The 19,228-nt window shown below is 36.5% G+C and overlaps 2 protein-coding genes across 2 annotated transcripts in view; both read left to right on the top strand.

Moving 5' to 3' along the window:
- Nucleotides 1–1,189: 1,189 nt before the first annotated feature.
- LOC114649270 (LEM domain-containing protein 2-like) lies at nucleotides 1,190–11,855 on the top strand. Its single transcript, XM_051924681.1, has 6 exons — nucleotides 1,190–1,326; nucleotides 6,737–6,839; nucleotides 8,438–8,513; nucleotides 8,611–8,687; nucleotides 8,882–8,961; nucleotides 11,702–11,855. Exons 1-6 carry the CDS (start codon nucleotides 1,190–1,192, stop codon nucleotides 11,853–11,855), a joined length of 627 nt encoding a protein of 208 aa, XP_051780641.1.
- Nucleotides 11,856–13,476: 1,621 nt separating this feature from the next.
- Nucleotides 13,477–19,228, top strand: part of LOC114649269 (sodium- and chloride-dependent GABA transporter 2-like) — a 46,479-nt gene continuing 40,727 nt past the window's right edge. The window contains exons 1-2 of the mRNA XM_051924817.1: nucleotides 13,477–13,560; nucleotides 17,157–17,353. Of these exons, the coding sequence (XP_051780777.1) occupies nucleotides 17,167–17,353 (187 nt within the window). The 5' untranslated portion in view covers nucleotides 13,477–13,560; nucleotides 17,157–17,166. The remainder of the gene's footprint in view (nucleotides 13,561–17,156; nucleotides 17,354–19,228) is intronic.

Here is a 19,228-nt window from a genome sequence, read left to right as displayed (position 1 = left end):
TTTCATCCATCCATCCATCCATTTTCCAACCCGCTGAATCCGAACACAGGGTCACGGGGGTCTGCTGGAGCCAATCCCAGCCAACACAGGGCACAAGGCAGGAACCAATCCCGGGCAGGGTGCCAACCCACCGGACACACACCCACACACCAAGCACACACTAGGGCCAATTTAGAATCGCCAATCCACCTAACCAGCATGTCTTTGGACTGTGGGAGGAAACCGGAGTGCCCAGAGGAAACCCACGCAGATACGGGGAGAACATGCAAACTCCACGCAGTGAGGACCTGGGAAGCGAACCCAGGTCCCCAGGTCTCCCAACTGCGAGGCAACAGCGCCACCCACTGTGCCACCGTGCCGCCCTAAATGCATTTCAAGCTATCTCAAAATCAAGTCCTGCAAAACTGCCTATTCTTTCAATGGGACTGTCTGTTTATCTCTATATATACAGTATCTTGAAATGATACGCCGCTTTGCTTGACTTGGGCACCCTGATGGTCCTGCTCAAAGTGACAGTGCACGTCTTATAAGAGTGAAAGAAAAAGTTTGCCCATATTTGCTAAGTGAAGCCACTACATTCATCCAAGAAAAACCCCGAATTCATTATTAGGAGTTTAAATCTGAAGTGTTGATGGCTGACGGTTTACGGCCACTCTGACAGTTATTCACCAATCAAAAACCAGTACTCACTAGAACCCGCCCCCTCAACTTTGATAAGTGAAAGTGACAGTTTTGATTTCAGGGATAAATATCCATCCATCCATCCATCCATTTTCCAACCCGTTGAAGCCGAACACAGGGTCACGGGGGTCTGCTGGAGCCAATCCCTGCCAACACAGGGCACAAGGCAGGAACCAATCCTGGGCAGGGTGCCAACCCACCGCAGGGGATAAATATTGTCATTGAAATAAATGATAGAATAATTAAATAATGCGTAAAGAGAAAAGCAACAAAAATAATATATTTCGTGACATGTTTAATTATCTCCTGTCATATTTCATGTTATTATTAGTAAGAATTTATTGTCCGATTTCAATGTCCTTTTCAGTTATTTCCGTATTTATTTATTTATTTAATCGTCTCCAAAATGTTCATCCTCCTTATGCAGCATTTAAATAATTTACTGAATACAGTGAATACTATTTCATCTTAATTAACTATAATAAAAAATTGTCACGACCTTATCAAAATGCCGATGCGTCGAGCACTTCTTGTAACATTAATTACGCTTCCTTTTGAAAGTCCAATCATGGCCTACCTTTCTGATGAGGAACTTCGTCGTCAGCTGAAATTCGTTTGGATTTTGCCCAGGTCCAATCTCAGATAGTACACGAAAGCTATACCAAAACAAACTCCAGAAGCAAGGCGCGGAGCTACTGGACGCCACGAGCGCAGAAGCAGGCGTTTAACCACACGGAGCAGCCGTATGACAGCGGGCTAATAGCTCTAGTCCCCTTCACAGGACTCGCTCACGCATTCGAACCCATACTCGTACAAGGACTCCCTCTTTTCAAGGCGACAGCGATGAATGGGAGGAACAGTATGAGCAACAATCCTGGCGGTATACGACTAATACCGAACCTCTCCGGAGGCCCGATTGGCAGGAACGCTGTCAAAACGCAGCTCGGCGTAATGTGTTTTTGGAGCGTCAACTTTCGAGATGTCTGGTTGCCTGTACCATAGGGTTGGCCGTTTTACTGGTATGGCTCGTCTATGTGAAGACCGTGGGTTTAGGTCAGAGTTGGAGATGTTAACAAAAACAGTAAGTGGCATGACTTTCTCTCTTTTTAAGATTACAACCACATTTAAACACACCAGGGGCCTCATGTATAACACCGTGCGTAGAACTCACACTATAACATGGCGTAAGCACAAAAGCGGGATTGTGCGTACGCACTGAAAAATCCAGATGCAGGAATCTGTGCACACGCAAAATTTCACGTTCTTCCACTACATAAATCCCGATCAGCGTGAAAAGTAACGCACGTGCACGCGCCTTCTGTCCCGCCCCAACTCCTCCCAGAATTACGCCTCTTTGAATATGCAAATCAATATAAATAGCCTTCTGTGAAAAGACAATGGGAAAAGCATAGGGGAAAATATAAGAATTTCAGCGAATACCAAGTGGAGGCAAAGGAAAAAACGTACTATTTGTTGGTTTAAACAGTGGTATAATCAACAAAAGAAGTTGATCGAGTGACAGAGTGTCGGAAAAACTCGAAAGATCAAATTCACAAAGTCGCACAGTGCCCGAAATAAAAAAGAAATCACATATCAAAGTCGCAGTGAAAAGGCAAGTCATGGCCCACCGTCTGAGTGTCATATGAAAGCGTATTAGGGTACAAACAAAAAACATAGGCACACAGTGGGAAAAAAGCACGAAATGTCAACTTTAATCTCGAAATTTCCACTTTAATCACGTAGTTTATTTTGCCATTAAAGTAGAACATCATAAACTTCATCTTAAAATCGTTTATTTTACTAGTTTCTCAAGTAGCATGTTAAATGCTTTGTTCTGTGTTTGATCTTCTATGTGCTCTATGTGTGTGAATCACTACGTGCTTCCGTTCTTTCTCTTTCTCCGACAGGACACAGAATGCATTACATTCGAGATATTACAGCTCTCTGAATAATTAAAATACTGAGATGTATACGTGATATCATTTTCATGATGATAGGAATGAAAGCATGTTATTAAACATGGGAACACGGTGACGCAGTGATTGTTCATATCTCACGCAAGAGGCTTGCTGCACCATGTGCGACCTTCGATGAAATAATTTATTACAGAAGTACTGTCTCTTTCAAACCTCCAATTCCTGTCCATACTTTTCTTTCTCCAATCGCCACACAATCAGCTCTGTAATAGACGTTAAGCCATTTGTAAGCTTAGAACGCCGATTCTTCAAAACTTTTAAGGAGCACTGAAATATCTTCGTAGTACATGTTTAATTATTCTATTCGTCTATCCTTCCAGTGTCGCGTCAGCACCAGCAAGAATACAGCGCAAGGCAGGAGCTATCCTTGAACCAGCTATACGCTGCGGCACCGTGTCCTCACATGTTTATTTATTAACAATACAGATTATTTAAATGAAGTTGAAGTTTTATCTGTATACTGTAAGCAACATATTTTGCTGCATTTCATCTTAAAAATGATATTGTCATCATACGCGCTTTATAAAGTAGCGCAGGTTGTGCAATATTATAACTGTAGTGCAAGTTTACAGTGAGGTGATTTTACTTATAAGTACAAACAGTTCTACAAGGAGCACTTGATGGACTGATTGAGTGCGTTTATAGTTCTTGGGATGAAACTGTTTCTGAAACGCGAGGTCCGTACAGGAAAGGCTTTGACGCTTTTTGCCGTGGTTGAGGTAGTGTGTACTTGAAACTGTATACCGATAATTCTCTTTCCGATCAGCTGCTGCTGTGATTCACACTCGGATACAGTGATATAAATACTCCGAGTGGTGCAGTGAGAGTAATATGGAAAAAGATGATCCGCAGTGGCAACCCTTAACAGGAGCAGCAAAAAGAAGAACAAGATGCAGTGAGCGTAACAACGCTAAAGCAGTTATGGTATTTTGAATACTATGGCTATTCCCTGGCCCATTATATTGCTACAGGTTAATTACAATCAGATGTATTACACTAATAAGCAATATGCAGTTAATTTCAGTGTATTTATAAAGCCGCGTCAGGAATGTGGAGCTAAGAAAGAAAGGATGAGCACACAGGAACAGTAGTTTGACCATTCTGTGGACCATTATATTGTTACAGGTTAATTACAATCAGATGCATTAAATTTATGAACGATATGCGGTTAATTTCAGTGTATTTGATAAAGCCGCCACCGTGGATGTGGATCTAAGAAAGGGTAACCACACAGGAACAGTAGCACTGCTTTGACGCTGGGTGCCGCCAGTCTGCAAAACCGAGCGGAGAAATTGCGTATGCCAAGGTATGAGTTACCGTGGAAATGTACGTGGCTTTACGCCAAGTTTAGGTTTTATACATCGTGATTTGAGCGTGGAAAGGTTCGTACGCAACATTTCTGTGCGTACGCACCGTTTATACATGAGGCCCCAGGTCTGTATAAAATGCATGTGTAGTAAGTAATGTGCTAAAAATAACGCTACTTGTTCCTATTAATCTGGGTAAACCTGGCGCAAGAGTATATCTGGAAGTTGATCCCACCAATGTCTGTCACAGCACTCCATTAAATGTCTCATGGGAGACAAAACACTCCAACCTCGGACAGATACTTTCAAGTTCACAATTACTTACATACACATTTTAAGTCATTAATGTTAATTTAATGTTAGTATTGCGGTCCGACAGTTTCTCGCATCTGAATGTGATCATTATTCCTGAAGAGCAGTTCTTTTTATGTTTGTTATGAAAGCAAATATCACATTTCTGCTTTTTCCTAAATGCAGAATAGGATAAGAAAAAAAACCCAGCTAATTAAATAATAAGATCAATTAAAATTTGAAATTGGTTGGAACAAAAACCTGCAGCCACAAACCACGGCTGACATAGGAAACCACTTAGAGTTGTCTTCAAATCTCTGATTCCGTGTATTGCGGGGACCGTGTTTAGAAAGTGCTGTCATTTCTACATGGTGTGGCCAAAATGTATGCGAATATCCTTAAATTAAAGTTTGCAACGGGTGCTTTAATCACGTCCAAATTGTTTGATTTGTAATTTTAAACTGTGGGGCAGAGAGATAAATCAAGGAAAAATTTATCATTGTCCCATTATGGAGGCCTCGGCAGCTTTTCCCGTTTTCACCTTTCATAACTTCTGCCTGAAAAGCTGGGAAGCTGTGCCATATTTTAAAGGGTTTACTGGTCTCATTTGTGTATGCTTGCACATCTGATTAATTGTTATGTGTCCGTAAAATAGTCCTCTTTATGCAGTGACATTTTAGTGCAGTAGGTGACTGGGCCCAGTGGTGAAATGATCTTTTAAGCAGTAGTTATTTTTTACCATTTGGTCAATTTTTCAAATATGTATGAGGTGTGTCTATTAAATAACAAGACTGATTAAATAACTCACCTTTATTTATATGTATTACAAATTGAATGCTTGTCCCGTTCAATATACTCCCCATTTGCACGAATACATTGCTGCAGTCTTGTTTTCCACAGGTTGAAGGCATGGAGCAAATCAAAACAGCTGACAGAAATTAACACATGCGCCGTTTTCTTCTTTACAGCATCAACTGACTCAAAACGTGTCCCACTAAGCACTGATTTAATGTTTGGGAAAAGGTAAAAGTCGCACGGTGCTAAATCGGGTGAATATGAAGGATGTTCAAGTGTAGTAATGTGCTTGTCGGTCAAAAACTGCTTTACAGAATGTGCTGTGTGAGCAGGCGCATTGTCCTGGTGAAGAATGAAACCATTTTCCCACATTTTTCTGATTTTTTTCTCTCAGCTTTATCAAAACTTCCTTATAATAAAGCTGCTTAACTGTTGTGCCTTCTGGAATCCATTCTTCCAAAATTACACCCTTGATATCGAAAAACACAATGAGCATGGCTTTGAATTTTGACCTGCTTTGACAAGCGTTTTTCATCCTTTGTGATGACGGTGTTTTCCAGTGCATTGACTGCCTTTTGGTTTCGGGATCATACTGGAAGATCCAGGTTTCGTCACAAGTGATTACTTTATGAAACAGGTTTGGATCTACGTCAAGTTGCTGCAGAATGTCAACACAACATTCCTTGTGACATTCTTTTTGCTCTAGGGTGAGAACCTGTGGGACCATCTTTGCACAACTTTTAAACGTAGCATTTTTTCAGCACACTACAGAAAACACAACCAAACTAAATGGCGACTCACAATCAACAGAACATCATAGAGTGTTGCTGCCTGTCATGCAGGTTCAGACATGTTCAAGGTCACCGCGCATGCAGTTCTAACCGGTTCTCACTGCTTTGTTTACTAGGTGGAATCACAGTCACCTTATTTAATAGACACACCTCGTATATACACAGTGTGTAGTATGCACATATGACTTTATAAGAGGGGCTTCTCACATTGATGCTGTTTGTATTTTATCTTTAAGTTCTGCAAACGTTCACCATGTTCAAAAATAAATTGATTTGTTGCATCTTTATTAAATTTGTCACCCTGCCATTTTCTTGACATGAATCTCACATCTTTTTATGTAAGATCTGATTTCAGAACTAAATCATTCTATTCATCTATATTAATTCTTTTACTGTAATCTTATCGGGCAATGAAAGTTTCAAAAGAAATTTAAACTCGGTGTGTTTGAAAGCACAACAAAAATAATGTAAACAAATATAATATAACATTATACTTTTGGAGTCTGCATAGTGGAGATTTTTTTTTTTTTTTTTGCTGATCTTGGCCTGTGCTCTGTTTGGTAGTTAATTAGAGAGCAATAGCCACACTATAGGAACTCTAAATTGTTCTGTTAGTGTGGGTTTGTCTGTAAATATGTCCTGTGATGGACTGGCACCTTGTCCATCATGTCTGGTTCCAGTCTGTGCTCCCTGGATGTGCACAGCCTTCTTGTAAATAGGATAGAATATTAATGAATGAATACTTTTGCAAGACACGAGATGCATGTTGTTCTGTTTGTGTTTTTCCCACAGGTGTAAAAAAAAAAAAAAAAACAGAAAAAGGACTCGTGTCAGCACTGAAATTAAATTTCTGACATGCTAGCAGTTACCATAATTTTATTTACTGTTTTTATAGCAGCAGTATTCAGGTTGAAAATATTAAATCAGACTTTAAGGTCATCTTTTGTTTTCTTTTAGTTCAGTTGTTGGCGGTGGACTGCAAGGGCAAAAAGGACTCGGTAAGTTTTATTTTCAGTTTTTTTGCATTGAAATATTTTATTCGTATTTGTAATTTAAGAATTATATGAAGTGGCCAGTTTTGCTGGACACCTCCTTGTACCGGGAAGGTGTGTTTGAAACCATAATGCTTTTGTAAAATGCTGTAATCAAACAGTACATTTTTAATTTTTACATTTTCCAGTCAACTGGCTTCCTGTCCAGGGATTATTCCTGCCTTGTGCACAATGCTTACTGGGATAGGCTTCAGCTTTTCCATGATGCTGCTTTGGATAAGTGGATTTAAAAGATGGATGGATGAAGAGCCCATTCATTCAAGAATAGTTTATTATTCTCCCACAGAACTAAATTAAATCCTGATTTTTTTTTTCCCCCCAAAATCTTGCCATTTTTAAACTTGTGTACACCTGAAGTGACAGATATGCAAAAAAACAAAAACACTTTTAAGGCCAGTAGTGCAGTATCCCTATACATGCGATATGACGTCAGTCCATCCACCGTCCGCTAGATGATGAGGATGTTCAATGAGCAAAGCCAAGTTAGTCACGTCGTCTGATGTCCATAACCGGGCTGGAATGTCTGACAAAGAAAGGCGGCAAGAAGCACAAAGAAAGAGGTTTGTGAGGGCTAGACTGTCCAATGAATAAAAAGGCAACAAGACATACAAAAAAAAGGAATATAAGGCATCTTCGGTGAAAATAGATTTATAAATGCACGACAAGATGGAAACGGGCGGACTTGCAATTGTACCATTAAGCCTGTTTCACTATGCTAGTAAGTTATATAAACAAGAAAGAATATAGAAGAGAGAATACAATTTTCACATGTTTACTTCTAGAGTCTTTTGTGGTCCCAGTAATCAAAAAATGTGGTTAATTTAATACACAAATAATGTGATATACAAAGAATGGAGTCGGCCATCTTGTTACTCATATGATGGCAGTGTTCACTTTCTCCTCGGTGCCAAGATGTGCATGGATGAGGAAGAAGAGTCAGCAGTGACAAGGATCGCTTATTTTCGAAATATTAATACATTTCAATAAATATTTCATCCAGTCTTATTCATTTCAAGTTGATCTCTCTGTGCTACCTGGAGACTGACGCAGAAAAAAAATACAATTTCAGAAATCCCATCTCAGTTTTAACTGTCAGAATTCTATCAAAATGCAAATCCACATAAGATTTTATCTTTTTTTTCTGAAACTAAAATGTGATCAGTTTTATTTATGCCAGAAATCATATTTGGAATACATGGCAATGTAATTGAAGCCAACAAGGTTTATCAAGTGTAGAAATGTTGAAATTAAGAGGCTTCACCCAACTTTCAATAGCACTAGATAAAATATGTTCAAAAAATTTTCTATCATATTTAAGCATAAAAAAAAAAACTTGTACAGTTAGGTAATACTGATATCCTTTTAACTGATTTATGATTTTGTACTAATACTGGTTTTAATGATAGCAGTTTGTGCATTATTTAATATGGTTTTCCACAAATCGGAGGTGACCACATGTGCAACATTCCTTAGGATTCAGATTTGATTCTTTATCATTCGTACATCAGATTATCTTCTCACAATAGCTTTTTTTTTTTTTTAAGTTTTGTGCAGCAGAAGAAAACAGGCTTCAAATGCAGTTACTGTCCAAATTGTACAACTTTCTTGCTGAGGTGGCAGGTGGGTTGGTAGCTGAATTCAATTCTGATATATGTATACATTCTTACATTATGCTAACTAATCACATCTTATCACATTTTAATTTGTTTTATTTCAGGCGATTTGCTGTGTGGCAATCCTTCAAAACTGAAGAACAAATGTGTTTGTTTAGATGATATCAAAACGTACTTTTCTGTGAGTGATGTTTTTCTATTTAGTCAAGTGATTATTTTGAACACTTTAATACTGAACTAAACAAAGATGAAGATGTACAGTTCAACACTGACATTTGCACAATTTAATATATCATATTGAAGTTATAATTGTTATGCAGTATATTTGTAACATAGTTGTACAGAGTAGATACTAAATACAAATTTCTTCTCCAGGTTTTTTACCCAGAGTACTTGGATAGAATGGATGATTCTCTTCTTACAGTCTTACAAAGCCGTAAAGACTTTGGCATACGGTTAGTGAGTCCCCTCTCCTTTTTAATGAACTTAATGTTAGATAGATAGATAGATAGATAGATAGATAGATAGATAGATAGATAGATAGATAGATTGATAGATAGATAGATAGATAGATAGATAGATAGAAAGAAAGATAGATAGATAGATCCCCTCCCCTTTTTAATGAACTTAATGTTAAGTTTCTTTCAAGTAGTTCTCACTTTTCATATGTGAAGTATTAAAGAATAAATACACAATTTTTCAAGTTTATTTTTTCACAATCAAGTTATATAATAACTTGCTGTCAAAATTTTTTTTTTTTTTTTTTTTTTAAATGACAGTGCCTGTTCTTGCATTTAAAATGGGATCTATGAGGCACTGGTGCAAATGTGGGAAAAAAAAATGATAACTTACTAAATTTGAACACTTTCAAGTAGCAACGGTTAAGATTTCAGAAACTATGCCTTATGTGTTTCTGATGTATACAGTACTTACTGTAGGACAGTAAAAGGAAATAAGTAATAAATTTATCGCAGATTCTTTTCCTGAGTAAAGGATATTCTGTTCACAGTGGACATCGTGGGGGGAGCTTTCCTGTTAATAAGAAAGTAAAGTTGCATAAAGTCACATAATCATTTGAAGATGTTTAGCATGACATTATTTTTCCACCAAAATGCTTTAATACTGTGAATCCTACCCTGTCCTATAAATTGAAAGGAAAAGAAAGATACTAGCACCATTTGTTTAAATTTTTTTTTTTTCTTTGCTAATGAGAATGGGTGGGGGGGGTTAGGAACATGCATTCACAGTACTATTTTCTGATACAGTATATTTCATACACAAGTAATGTCCGGGAACAACTTGGAGGTGAAAAACCTACCCTGGTATGTAAACTATACCTGTTTAATGTTGATAACACAAAGAAATAAGTAATTACAGCATATGGCAGCATGGGTCCCCCTCCCTTCTATCCAGGGTCAGAACATTTTTAGTGCACACATCGTTGGAGACATCACAGTCACTACCATCCAGTGGTATGAGGTTTACTGGTGTGTGACCTATTGAGTCAGAGCTAATGACACAGAAATGTGAGGTGGTATTTGCCAAAGATGTCCTTGTGCCTCCTGTTATTTAGAGGATATCTCACAATTGAAGCATTGTATAGTAATCTGCTTAAACTTGTTTTGATCAGGAGAATCTACTGCAATTACTGATGTGTCACTTGTAGATTTTTGCTGTTGTTTTGTGAAGTAATAATGTGAGGGCACACGAAAAACCAGAAGAGCAGTGTAACGCGATTTCCAATTTTCAGCATATAGCTCACATTTACTTGGTGTGTCACTGAGTCATGTAATAAATGATGCACTGTATTTTATACTTTTGTTTATGAAGAACTGTAACAAAATGTATTTTTAATTAAGTTTAATTGTTTTTTTGTAATTTGCCTTATACAGTGTGAAAGGATATGCACTAGTTTATTTCATATGAACAGCTCTAAATTACTGGTTATATTTTTTGATTAAACCTTTTTGTATATTTTTCTGCTATACTTAAAATGTGGCTTTGTCAAGATAGGTGAAGCTTTTGATGTCAAATTTAAAAATTAGTAATTTAAATCAAGAAGCTACTAGTAAAATACAAGCATGTATTCCGTTTGTACAGTCAGACTTTTGGCAGGCTATTTTATTTTTATTTATCCATTGGCCCTTTCATTCTACAGAATTTGATGGTGTTTATATTTGTGTGTATGTGTCTATCTATTGATCGATCGATTTATATACAAGTTTGTTGTCTGTATTGGTAAAATAAACTTGTTTTTTCTCTCTGCTTTTGACTGTGATGGTTATTATACAGGTGTAGCATGTCGCGTTGTGATTGCTGCATTAATTTCGGACAACTGCTTTTGTAAAATCTGGCAGACATGAACTACGTAGAACTACAGTATATTAGAAGGATACTACATTAAATGATGTACGGTGACTACATGTTGGAGAGTAATGGCATTTACTTTGAAACCATTAACCCCCATACCTTTCCCACCCACTGCTAGTGTTGGTGGTCCCTCACTGATTCGTCAAGAGAGTTCAGCAGCAGACAGTTTCAAATATCATCAGTGACAGAAGGTGCAACTGTTTGCTTTGTGTTTATCTGGAAATATTAATGCAGACATTATCCCCCAGTTCAAATATGTTTTAGTGGTCGTATTGTTTACCCTGTGTTTACAAAGTGACAGTTTTATTAAATAAGGTTAGCATGAAGCAATGAATGTGATCGAACTATTATCACCATACTTGAATATTTATATTGTCTTTCTATAGTGCTGGGCCACTCAGAGCTGCTATTTGCTTTTTTAATGCAAAGGCACATTTATATGTGTACATTTTAATAAAATTTTGAAATTGTTACAAGGCAGTATAGCAGTTGTATTCAATTAGAAAAAAACAATCTTGCATCTCTTGTCTGTTAGAAAATATTCATTGTATTTTCGGAAAGTTGTGTTGTAAATGCATGCATTAATACATTGAGCGTTTTGTAATGCATTCATAAAAAAATCAGTAAAATATGGCTTCTGTCATATATGAGGGGAGACTAGTTGCCAGGCTAATACAGCTTTCTTATGTCATTTTTGTTTTGAATCTATAATCTTTTGTGTGCTGTTTTTTGTATTTTGTTTTGGCTGAAAAATCCTATGTCAAAACTCAAAAAAATAAATAAATAAAAATGTTTTCAGGTTCTGAAATATTTATTGTTGTTTAGCCTTGTAGGAGAAGATGTGAATGCACCTGTCACAGCTGTTGAAGAGATTCACTGCTTGGAGTCTACCCATCCTTACATGAGTCTATGGTGTAGACTACAACGAGCTGTCGTCATTGTGGTTAGGAGGAGAGGAGAAAGAATACACCCCTTGTAACTTGTAGGGTTACAAACTGTGAGTGACTGCCACCTATACTTTCTGAGGTCTCTTTCTCAGAAAGTTAGAGATCTAAGGGCAAGAGACATAGTACTAGTTCACACTGAGGCGTTTGCTTTATAGTGAACCAAGTCACCAACATAACAGAAACCCGGCAATGTACCAGTTTTCACTGGAGACTAACAATTTCATGGCTCTGATCGTGGTCAACCAACTATAAGCTACATTCTATTTTTTTTTCTTCTAACAACATTATTAATTTATTAAATGTAAAATATTAAATTAAATTTAAATGATTAATTTGCATGTGCTTTTATAACCTGAAATCTAGTTCCTAAAATGACATGTAAACCTTTATTCTGGATAGAGAAAACAGGTTATTGGTCTCTGAGAAACCTGGATAACAGACACAGATGTCTGTGAATAAACCTATTATTTGGCCATGTTATCTCTAAACTGGGTTAAAGTGAAGGATTTTGAAGTCTGAATTTGTACTCTGTTCACCTGCTTAGCTTCACACATGATTTCGGCAGCCAGAGGCAGAAGCGCCCACAAGATAAATTTCCTGTGGATTTTGCCTGAGTAATTAAACCTAATGCAATACTTATTTTATTGAAGTAAAAATGCCTGCATTATTATTATCTCAGCAGCAGTGGGTTTAAGACAAGAAGCACCCATACTGGTATGCCTTTGCAGGGTTTAATCACACAGCTAAGCAGAAAAGAGTATCATGTGTGCAATCCAGAACATAAATCTATAACTATAAATATCAGAACAGAAATCTATAAATACAGTGTCAGTTTAGTTTAGCTGTTTGCTATAGATATATTGAAACAGTGTGATCCGGTGACACAGTGGCCAATGTCCATAAAGCGAATCATTGGTAGTCTAGGATGTAAAAAATAGATGGATGATATTTACTTCACTGCACATGAAGGACTAAATGTATTTATAAACCACAACAAAAAAGCCTTCATGCTTGTTTTTGGATTCATGGTGGCTGATGATGATGTTCACTCTTTTTTGCACCGTTTGATGACGTCAGAGCATTTTGCCAAAGGAGAACCCAAGAAACATACTTGCGTGTACAAAATGGTGTGTCTAAGAAACTAGGTTTTCACCTTATCCCAATTTTGTTTGAGCATGTGAACGCTCTTGGTGTCTGCCTTTTCATAGCCCATTCTGAGGGGCTATATGTATTTATATGTGTCCCTGTTTTTTTGAAGAGATTACAAAATTCTGGAGACTAAAGTGAAACTAGAATTTGGATTACTGTACATACTCTATAAAATAATCTCTGGATGAGGTTGATTCAGTAAAACAAACTTCATCACTATGTATAGTAGGTTTTCATTCAATGATTATACTCATTTAGAGTTACGAAGGCTTCAAATGAACACACCACATTTTTAAAAGCACTTAATGACACCTCCTTATAACGTTAAACTACATTGATACGATTTTCACACTCACCTCCTCCTGCTTACATCAATAAGCAAATCATTCAAATGTGAAATTATACCATCAGATCCTATTTTGGGTATCACCAATATTTTACTATTGAAATTTGGCATGAATGACTTCCAGAGGAAAATTAATTTAAAACCTGTTTCTACTTCTTTGTGCATTTTCCACAAAGTTGTAAGGCACTGATCATCTTGAGCTCTTCAGATAAACAGCTCAGATTTTCTGGCAGTCTTTTTCAGTAAGTACCCCTTTACTCATCTGAACTTGAGATTTGTTTTGTTCTATTCAGTCTTCTCACTGTTTCCTTTCTATTTTTATTTGTTAGCATTATTCATACATCATATTTTTGAACTGTTTATGTAGCTCAGGTTTGCAGTTTACTATACTTTTTTTTAATTTACTCTTTTATATTTGATATTTTAGATACTTTATGTTAATTTTATGCATACTTACAGAAGTATAAAGTAGAAGTGAAACTTAATTAATGGAAAAAAAGTTTAATTTTTGAATTAAAAATACAACAAATTTACTTGCACAAACTATAAACAGCCTCTTCTTAATTAACATTCAAAAAAGCATCAAATAACAAGAATCTTGCCAAATCAACAAGGGTGAATCTCTGAGCAGGCCAGTTTTGAGAAATGTTTGTAAATTGTCATTTAAGAATTTAATTAGTCACTTAAACAAAGCAATTTATTCTCTAACATTTTATGTCCAGTAACTGAAAACTACTGCTTAAAATCCATGCTAAATATAAAAATTTAAGCATTACAACATGCATCTTTTTTTAATTTAATGCATCACGAGTTAATTTCAGATATTTCTATTTAAACCAACTCTTTAAAGCTGTTTTCGTAACAATATGCTTTTAAAGCCTAGTTTGTCAGCGAACCGATCAGTTTGTAATATTTGCTATTGTAAGATTTATATTTGCATCATTAACTGGTTAAAAAAATATTACTAAATAGTCAAATTCAAATTTCAAATGTCAGAAAATTAGGGTGGTTTAATTTTCCACATGACCGCCCTCCCTTTTTTTTACACTTTCCCCAACTTTAAAGCTTCCTGTGTGAAGTCAAACTTGTCAGTTTTGTATTCATCCTTTATTTCAAAACTCCTATTAAGCAACCTTTGTTTTGCTGTTTTCAAGGTTTCATACATGAGTGATCAGACTTCGTTATTACTTACGCCTGTGTACAAATCCAGAATTAGAAAATTAATTGGGCTGATGCTATCTGTGTTCAATAAATTTGCAACTTTGAGATAGCATTAAATTCTTTAACGTCCCATTAAAGTATATGGCATGTATGATTTCACTTATAGAATCCTTTCGAAAGCCAATTTAATGACATGAATTTAGTTTTTTCTAAGTCGTATTAGCAATGAAGTATGCTGTTTTGCATGTCTTGCTGTTTCTATTAACACAATACGTGTCATATTAATAGAGAGATGTCCCTTGTGCTTCAAAGTATTAAGACACTAAATAAATTGTATTTTAGTTTTAACAAATCAAACAACTCATGCCATGGCTGCTGTAGACAAGCTAAATAGTTCCTTCGTTTGAATCTTTCATCGATGTTTACTTGCTGCAACTATTGTTTCCACTGGCATTCCTCGCACATCCCATAGTCCCATATGCCTAACAGTGGATACATGTAAACCACACCACAGTGCAACCCTGAACGGTATACATAGGTTTGAAAATAGACAGATGCGTGGGCTGATGGATATAGAAATGCTCATTACAATCGGAGAATGAATGCAAAGCATCTGTACGTTTCTTGGGGATGCGCAGTACACAATTTAAAATCAATTAATCTCATTATCTTTTCATCTCCACATACAAATGCATGAAAATACAAGTTAAATGATTACACCTCACTCAATTGGTACTGTCATTTCACTCTCAAAGCATGTACAAATCTGCTTCTGACTTTTTTTTTTTTAAATAAGTATAATTCCTACTTGCAAGCTGAAATACAAAGCATTTCCAGAAATTACTTCTGCTGTTTTTCTTTTCGACATGTGTTGATGTGGTGCTGTATCGTCACCAGAGTGATACATGTTTACATATATCTTTACATGTTTACATGTCATTCTTTTCAGAATAGTAAGCATGGAGGCTAATGCTATGGAAGAAACACAATTGCATATAGTTTTTACATGTATTATTGTGCCTCCTGGAGTAATTTATCTATTTGCAGTCATGCACGAGTGCAATACCTACTTTCTCACTACTACTGATAATGTAAAAAAGATGGTAGGTCTACCATTATGCTTTTAGAACTTTGGTAATAATAATAATAATAATAATTCATTACATTTATATAGCGCTTTTCTCAGTACTCAAAGTACCGAATTAGTACCGAAACATCACTTCTTGTGACATTCATTCGTACTTCTGCATATTTGAGGGAACTGAAAGCTGACAATTCACTCTGTTTGGGTTATCTGAAAGCCAAGGATCTGTTCTCTTTGGGGAAGCTGACAAGTTACTCTCTTTGGACTAAAAACCCATCCACTCTCTGTGGATCAGAGAGCAAACAAACTTTCTTTGCCTGGAAGCTACTCTCCATAAAGCCTTGGAGCCAGATGCCCCAAATTAACTCTAAGATCCACTCTGTGCGAGTGAATGAGCCTAGTTTGAGAAGACACATTACATCAAGAAGGGAAATTCAGTACCTATACTCTTCATTCAAAAAGAGTAACGATTTTTCCTATGAAATTGGAGAGGGCACAGCAGAAAGCCTAACAATGAGCTGAAAATACCACACTATAATATATGACCGCATAGCAAACACCAAGAGTGCACTCCAGAGCAAGCAGAGTCCTAAACTTGAACACGGAGCAACAACAGCAACAACTCCACACAAGCATCCGACATCATCCTTAAAGACACTTTATATAGTAAAACTGTTTATCTTTGCCAAGATAAATTAGAACTCTAAATAGCCTGTAACCAATCAGCCTGCTCTTCTTTGTATGTCTCAACTATCTTGCGTCTAGCTTTTTATGTTAATATATATATACAAATATTATATTTTCATTATTCTTATGTTTATCAATAATTTGTATTTTTCTATTTATTAAAACAAGTGTTCTTCAGTTACCTTGATATAAATTTATCAGGCAAAAAGCACCTCCTAAAGAGAAAGGTAAGGAAAATAAATTAGGAGTCATACCAAATATTTAACTAATTACTGATATTGTCAAAGGGAAGACTGATAATTAATATCAATCAATTATTTTTCTCGCATCAATGCAATAGAAGTTAAAGTTCTTCACCATGGTATAACAGATTATTTCCACTTGTTAATCATTTGCACTCTTCTTCTTCTTAATAATATATCAAATAATATATACTGCTCCAACAGCAAAATAAAAAACTGAAATACACAAGAAAGGGTTCTCCTAAATTTTTTCCCTGATGTATCATTCCATTTTGAGTTAATTTACTATTAAGTAGTGCTTACTTTTCTAAAACATTTTCAAACCTGTTACTCCAATCTAGGGTCACAGGGAGCAAAGCCTGTCCTGGACTAACGTGTATGTTAACTTGTGAGTGGCAGCTGGACATAACTTTTGGAAATGCTGGGAGAACAGGAGTTGATGAGCTAAATTGGGCTTAATGACCTGTCCCATGTAATGTTTTTATTAGGTTCAATTAAAATAAAAAAATGATGTAGACTGAGCGATCCTAAATGTAGAAATAATGAGAATAAAGCATGAATAGTTGACTATGACTACAGTATCACAAAGAAAAAAAGGATTGTTCTTTCACAATTGTAATTTGTTTAAATGTATGCCCTTGTTTAATAATATCATTCTTTTCAGAATAGTAAGCATGGAGGCTAATGCTATGGAAGAAACACAATTGCAGATTAACAAGCGGAAACCTACACCAGGAAAGATGGTGCATAAGAGAGGCCATTGGGCAAGAAAAGCAGAGTATTTTCTGGCTGTCGGAGGAGACATTGTTGGCTTAGGAAATGTGTGGAGGTTCCCTTACCTGTGCTATAAGAATGGAGGAGGTGAGAGTGCATTTTGTATTTTTTACTAAAGATCAGGGGCCTCATGTATAAATGATGTATACGCACAAAAATGTTGCGTACTCTAGTGATGGGTTGCTCGATAGTGAAGTGTCAACACTGTGTTGAGCTTTCGCGGCTTGTTTCAAATATACCCGTCACATGATTTTGAGGCACACTGGCGTAATGACACCATTAATATCTGCACAGTCAGCAGCTGATTTGGTCAGTCACTTGTCTGCTGAACTTCTTTTGCTCAAAGCGTAAATGCGTTGTCCCTGCTGCATCGGTAAGGTGTGTTCATAATTATGTAGTACTTGTCTGTAAGTTAACAAATATATTTTGGGGACATTATAAACGATTTACATGGGGCACCTCTTTCCTTGGTGTGGAATCGTGTCCACCTAGAATCTGTAATAACTGATGAACATATTTAGCATAAGGCAGAATCTTTTCTACCCCATCTCAATCATATCAGAGAGGCTAAGAAATGCGTCACTAAAATTCGACATGGTCATTACACCACTATATGCGCAAGACACTCCTCATTAAACGTTTTTACTATTCAGTGATTCCCAGATCTGTAGCTGATTTGTATTATTGATTTCCAAAAAGTAATGTAAGTAAAAGTGTGTGCTGCATAACTAATCACAACTGTCTTTAAAACAGAATCAGCGCCATCAACAGTGTCTTCTGCAATTTAAGGAAAGCCTCTGGGTTTCTGCTTTAATGAGACAAAAACGTTGAAAAGAAAGTTGACGAATTCATCCAGAGGTGGACATAAAGTTCACTCAAGTACTGACAAGGATGAACAGCTGGATAAGCACATCTGGAGCCAAACTTTCAAAAAAGCACATGACTTTATCAGCAACATCCTTATGAATGCATCTTATCAAAGGCTGCGGGTGGGGAGTGAATAAGTAGTCTTTCGAACTGCAGCACAACAGAGTAAATCATTGATGTAAATAGAATTATTGAAAGACTAAGCTTTTGTCGTTTCTGTGTTCTTAAACCATCTTCCAGTTCCACAATCCCCTATAGTCACTGTCACATTTAACGTTCCGTGCTCCTTACCTGTCTTGTTACCCAAAGCATCAACACTGAGTTTCATTCAAGGCTTTACCATCCTTCCTTTCATACACATAAAATAAGACACACGTTTCCTCTACATACACGTCCAATAATAATGATAATAGTAAACTGGCAGGAATGAGAAAAAGCACAAGATGGGAATATTCATGAGAAGAGCCTGGGGATCAGGGTGAGGAGGTGCCTCTCCCATTACGTGAGCTCGTCTGCCGCCCCTCAGATACACTGGCATGCGTTACACTGGGGGCAAATGCAATGGGGAATACCGACAATTTACACCTTCAGAAGTGGAATAAATCGACTGTATAAGTAGAACATTTCAGATAAACAATGAGTTTTGTTAATCATAAACAATGCAACCTAACTATTATGCGTGTTACTTTTTTTATTTATTCTCATCAAACGTTATATATCTACATAGATAATGAACATGGGTAATATGTTTATAATACTTCTCATTAAAATACACTGTCAAAATATATTAATGAGCAAACTGAGACACATTGGCCTTTAGGAAATATAAAAAGCGTGTGCACTGTCATTTAGAACAGAATGCATTGTTAGCGTCACGCACTCTTTACTGACACGATGTCATGAAAAAAAAAGAAACTGCACAGTCCATGCAAACTCATATCCTCCCTGATTTTTGACCTTATGATTAATTGTCAGTTTCAAATAAATAAAGTAATTTTAAGAAGATGACAAGTCTGCTATAGTCAGTTCAAGTAACGCTCCTTTTAAAAAGTTTGCATATACAGAATATAAAACAGAATCTCAATGATGCGGGAC

The sequence above is a fragment of the Erpetoichthys calabaricus genome, chromosome 3 (assembly GCF_900747795.2).
Source record: "Erpetoichthys calabaricus chromosome 3, fErpCal1.3, whole genome shotgun sequence".
Taxonomy (NCBI): Eukaryota; Metazoa; Chordata; class Cladistia; order Polypteriformes; family Polypteridae; genus Erpetoichthys; species Erpetoichthys calabaricus.
The sequence above is the reverse complement of the archived record's forward strand: the minus strand, read 5'-3'. Positions and strand labels throughout refer to the sequence as shown.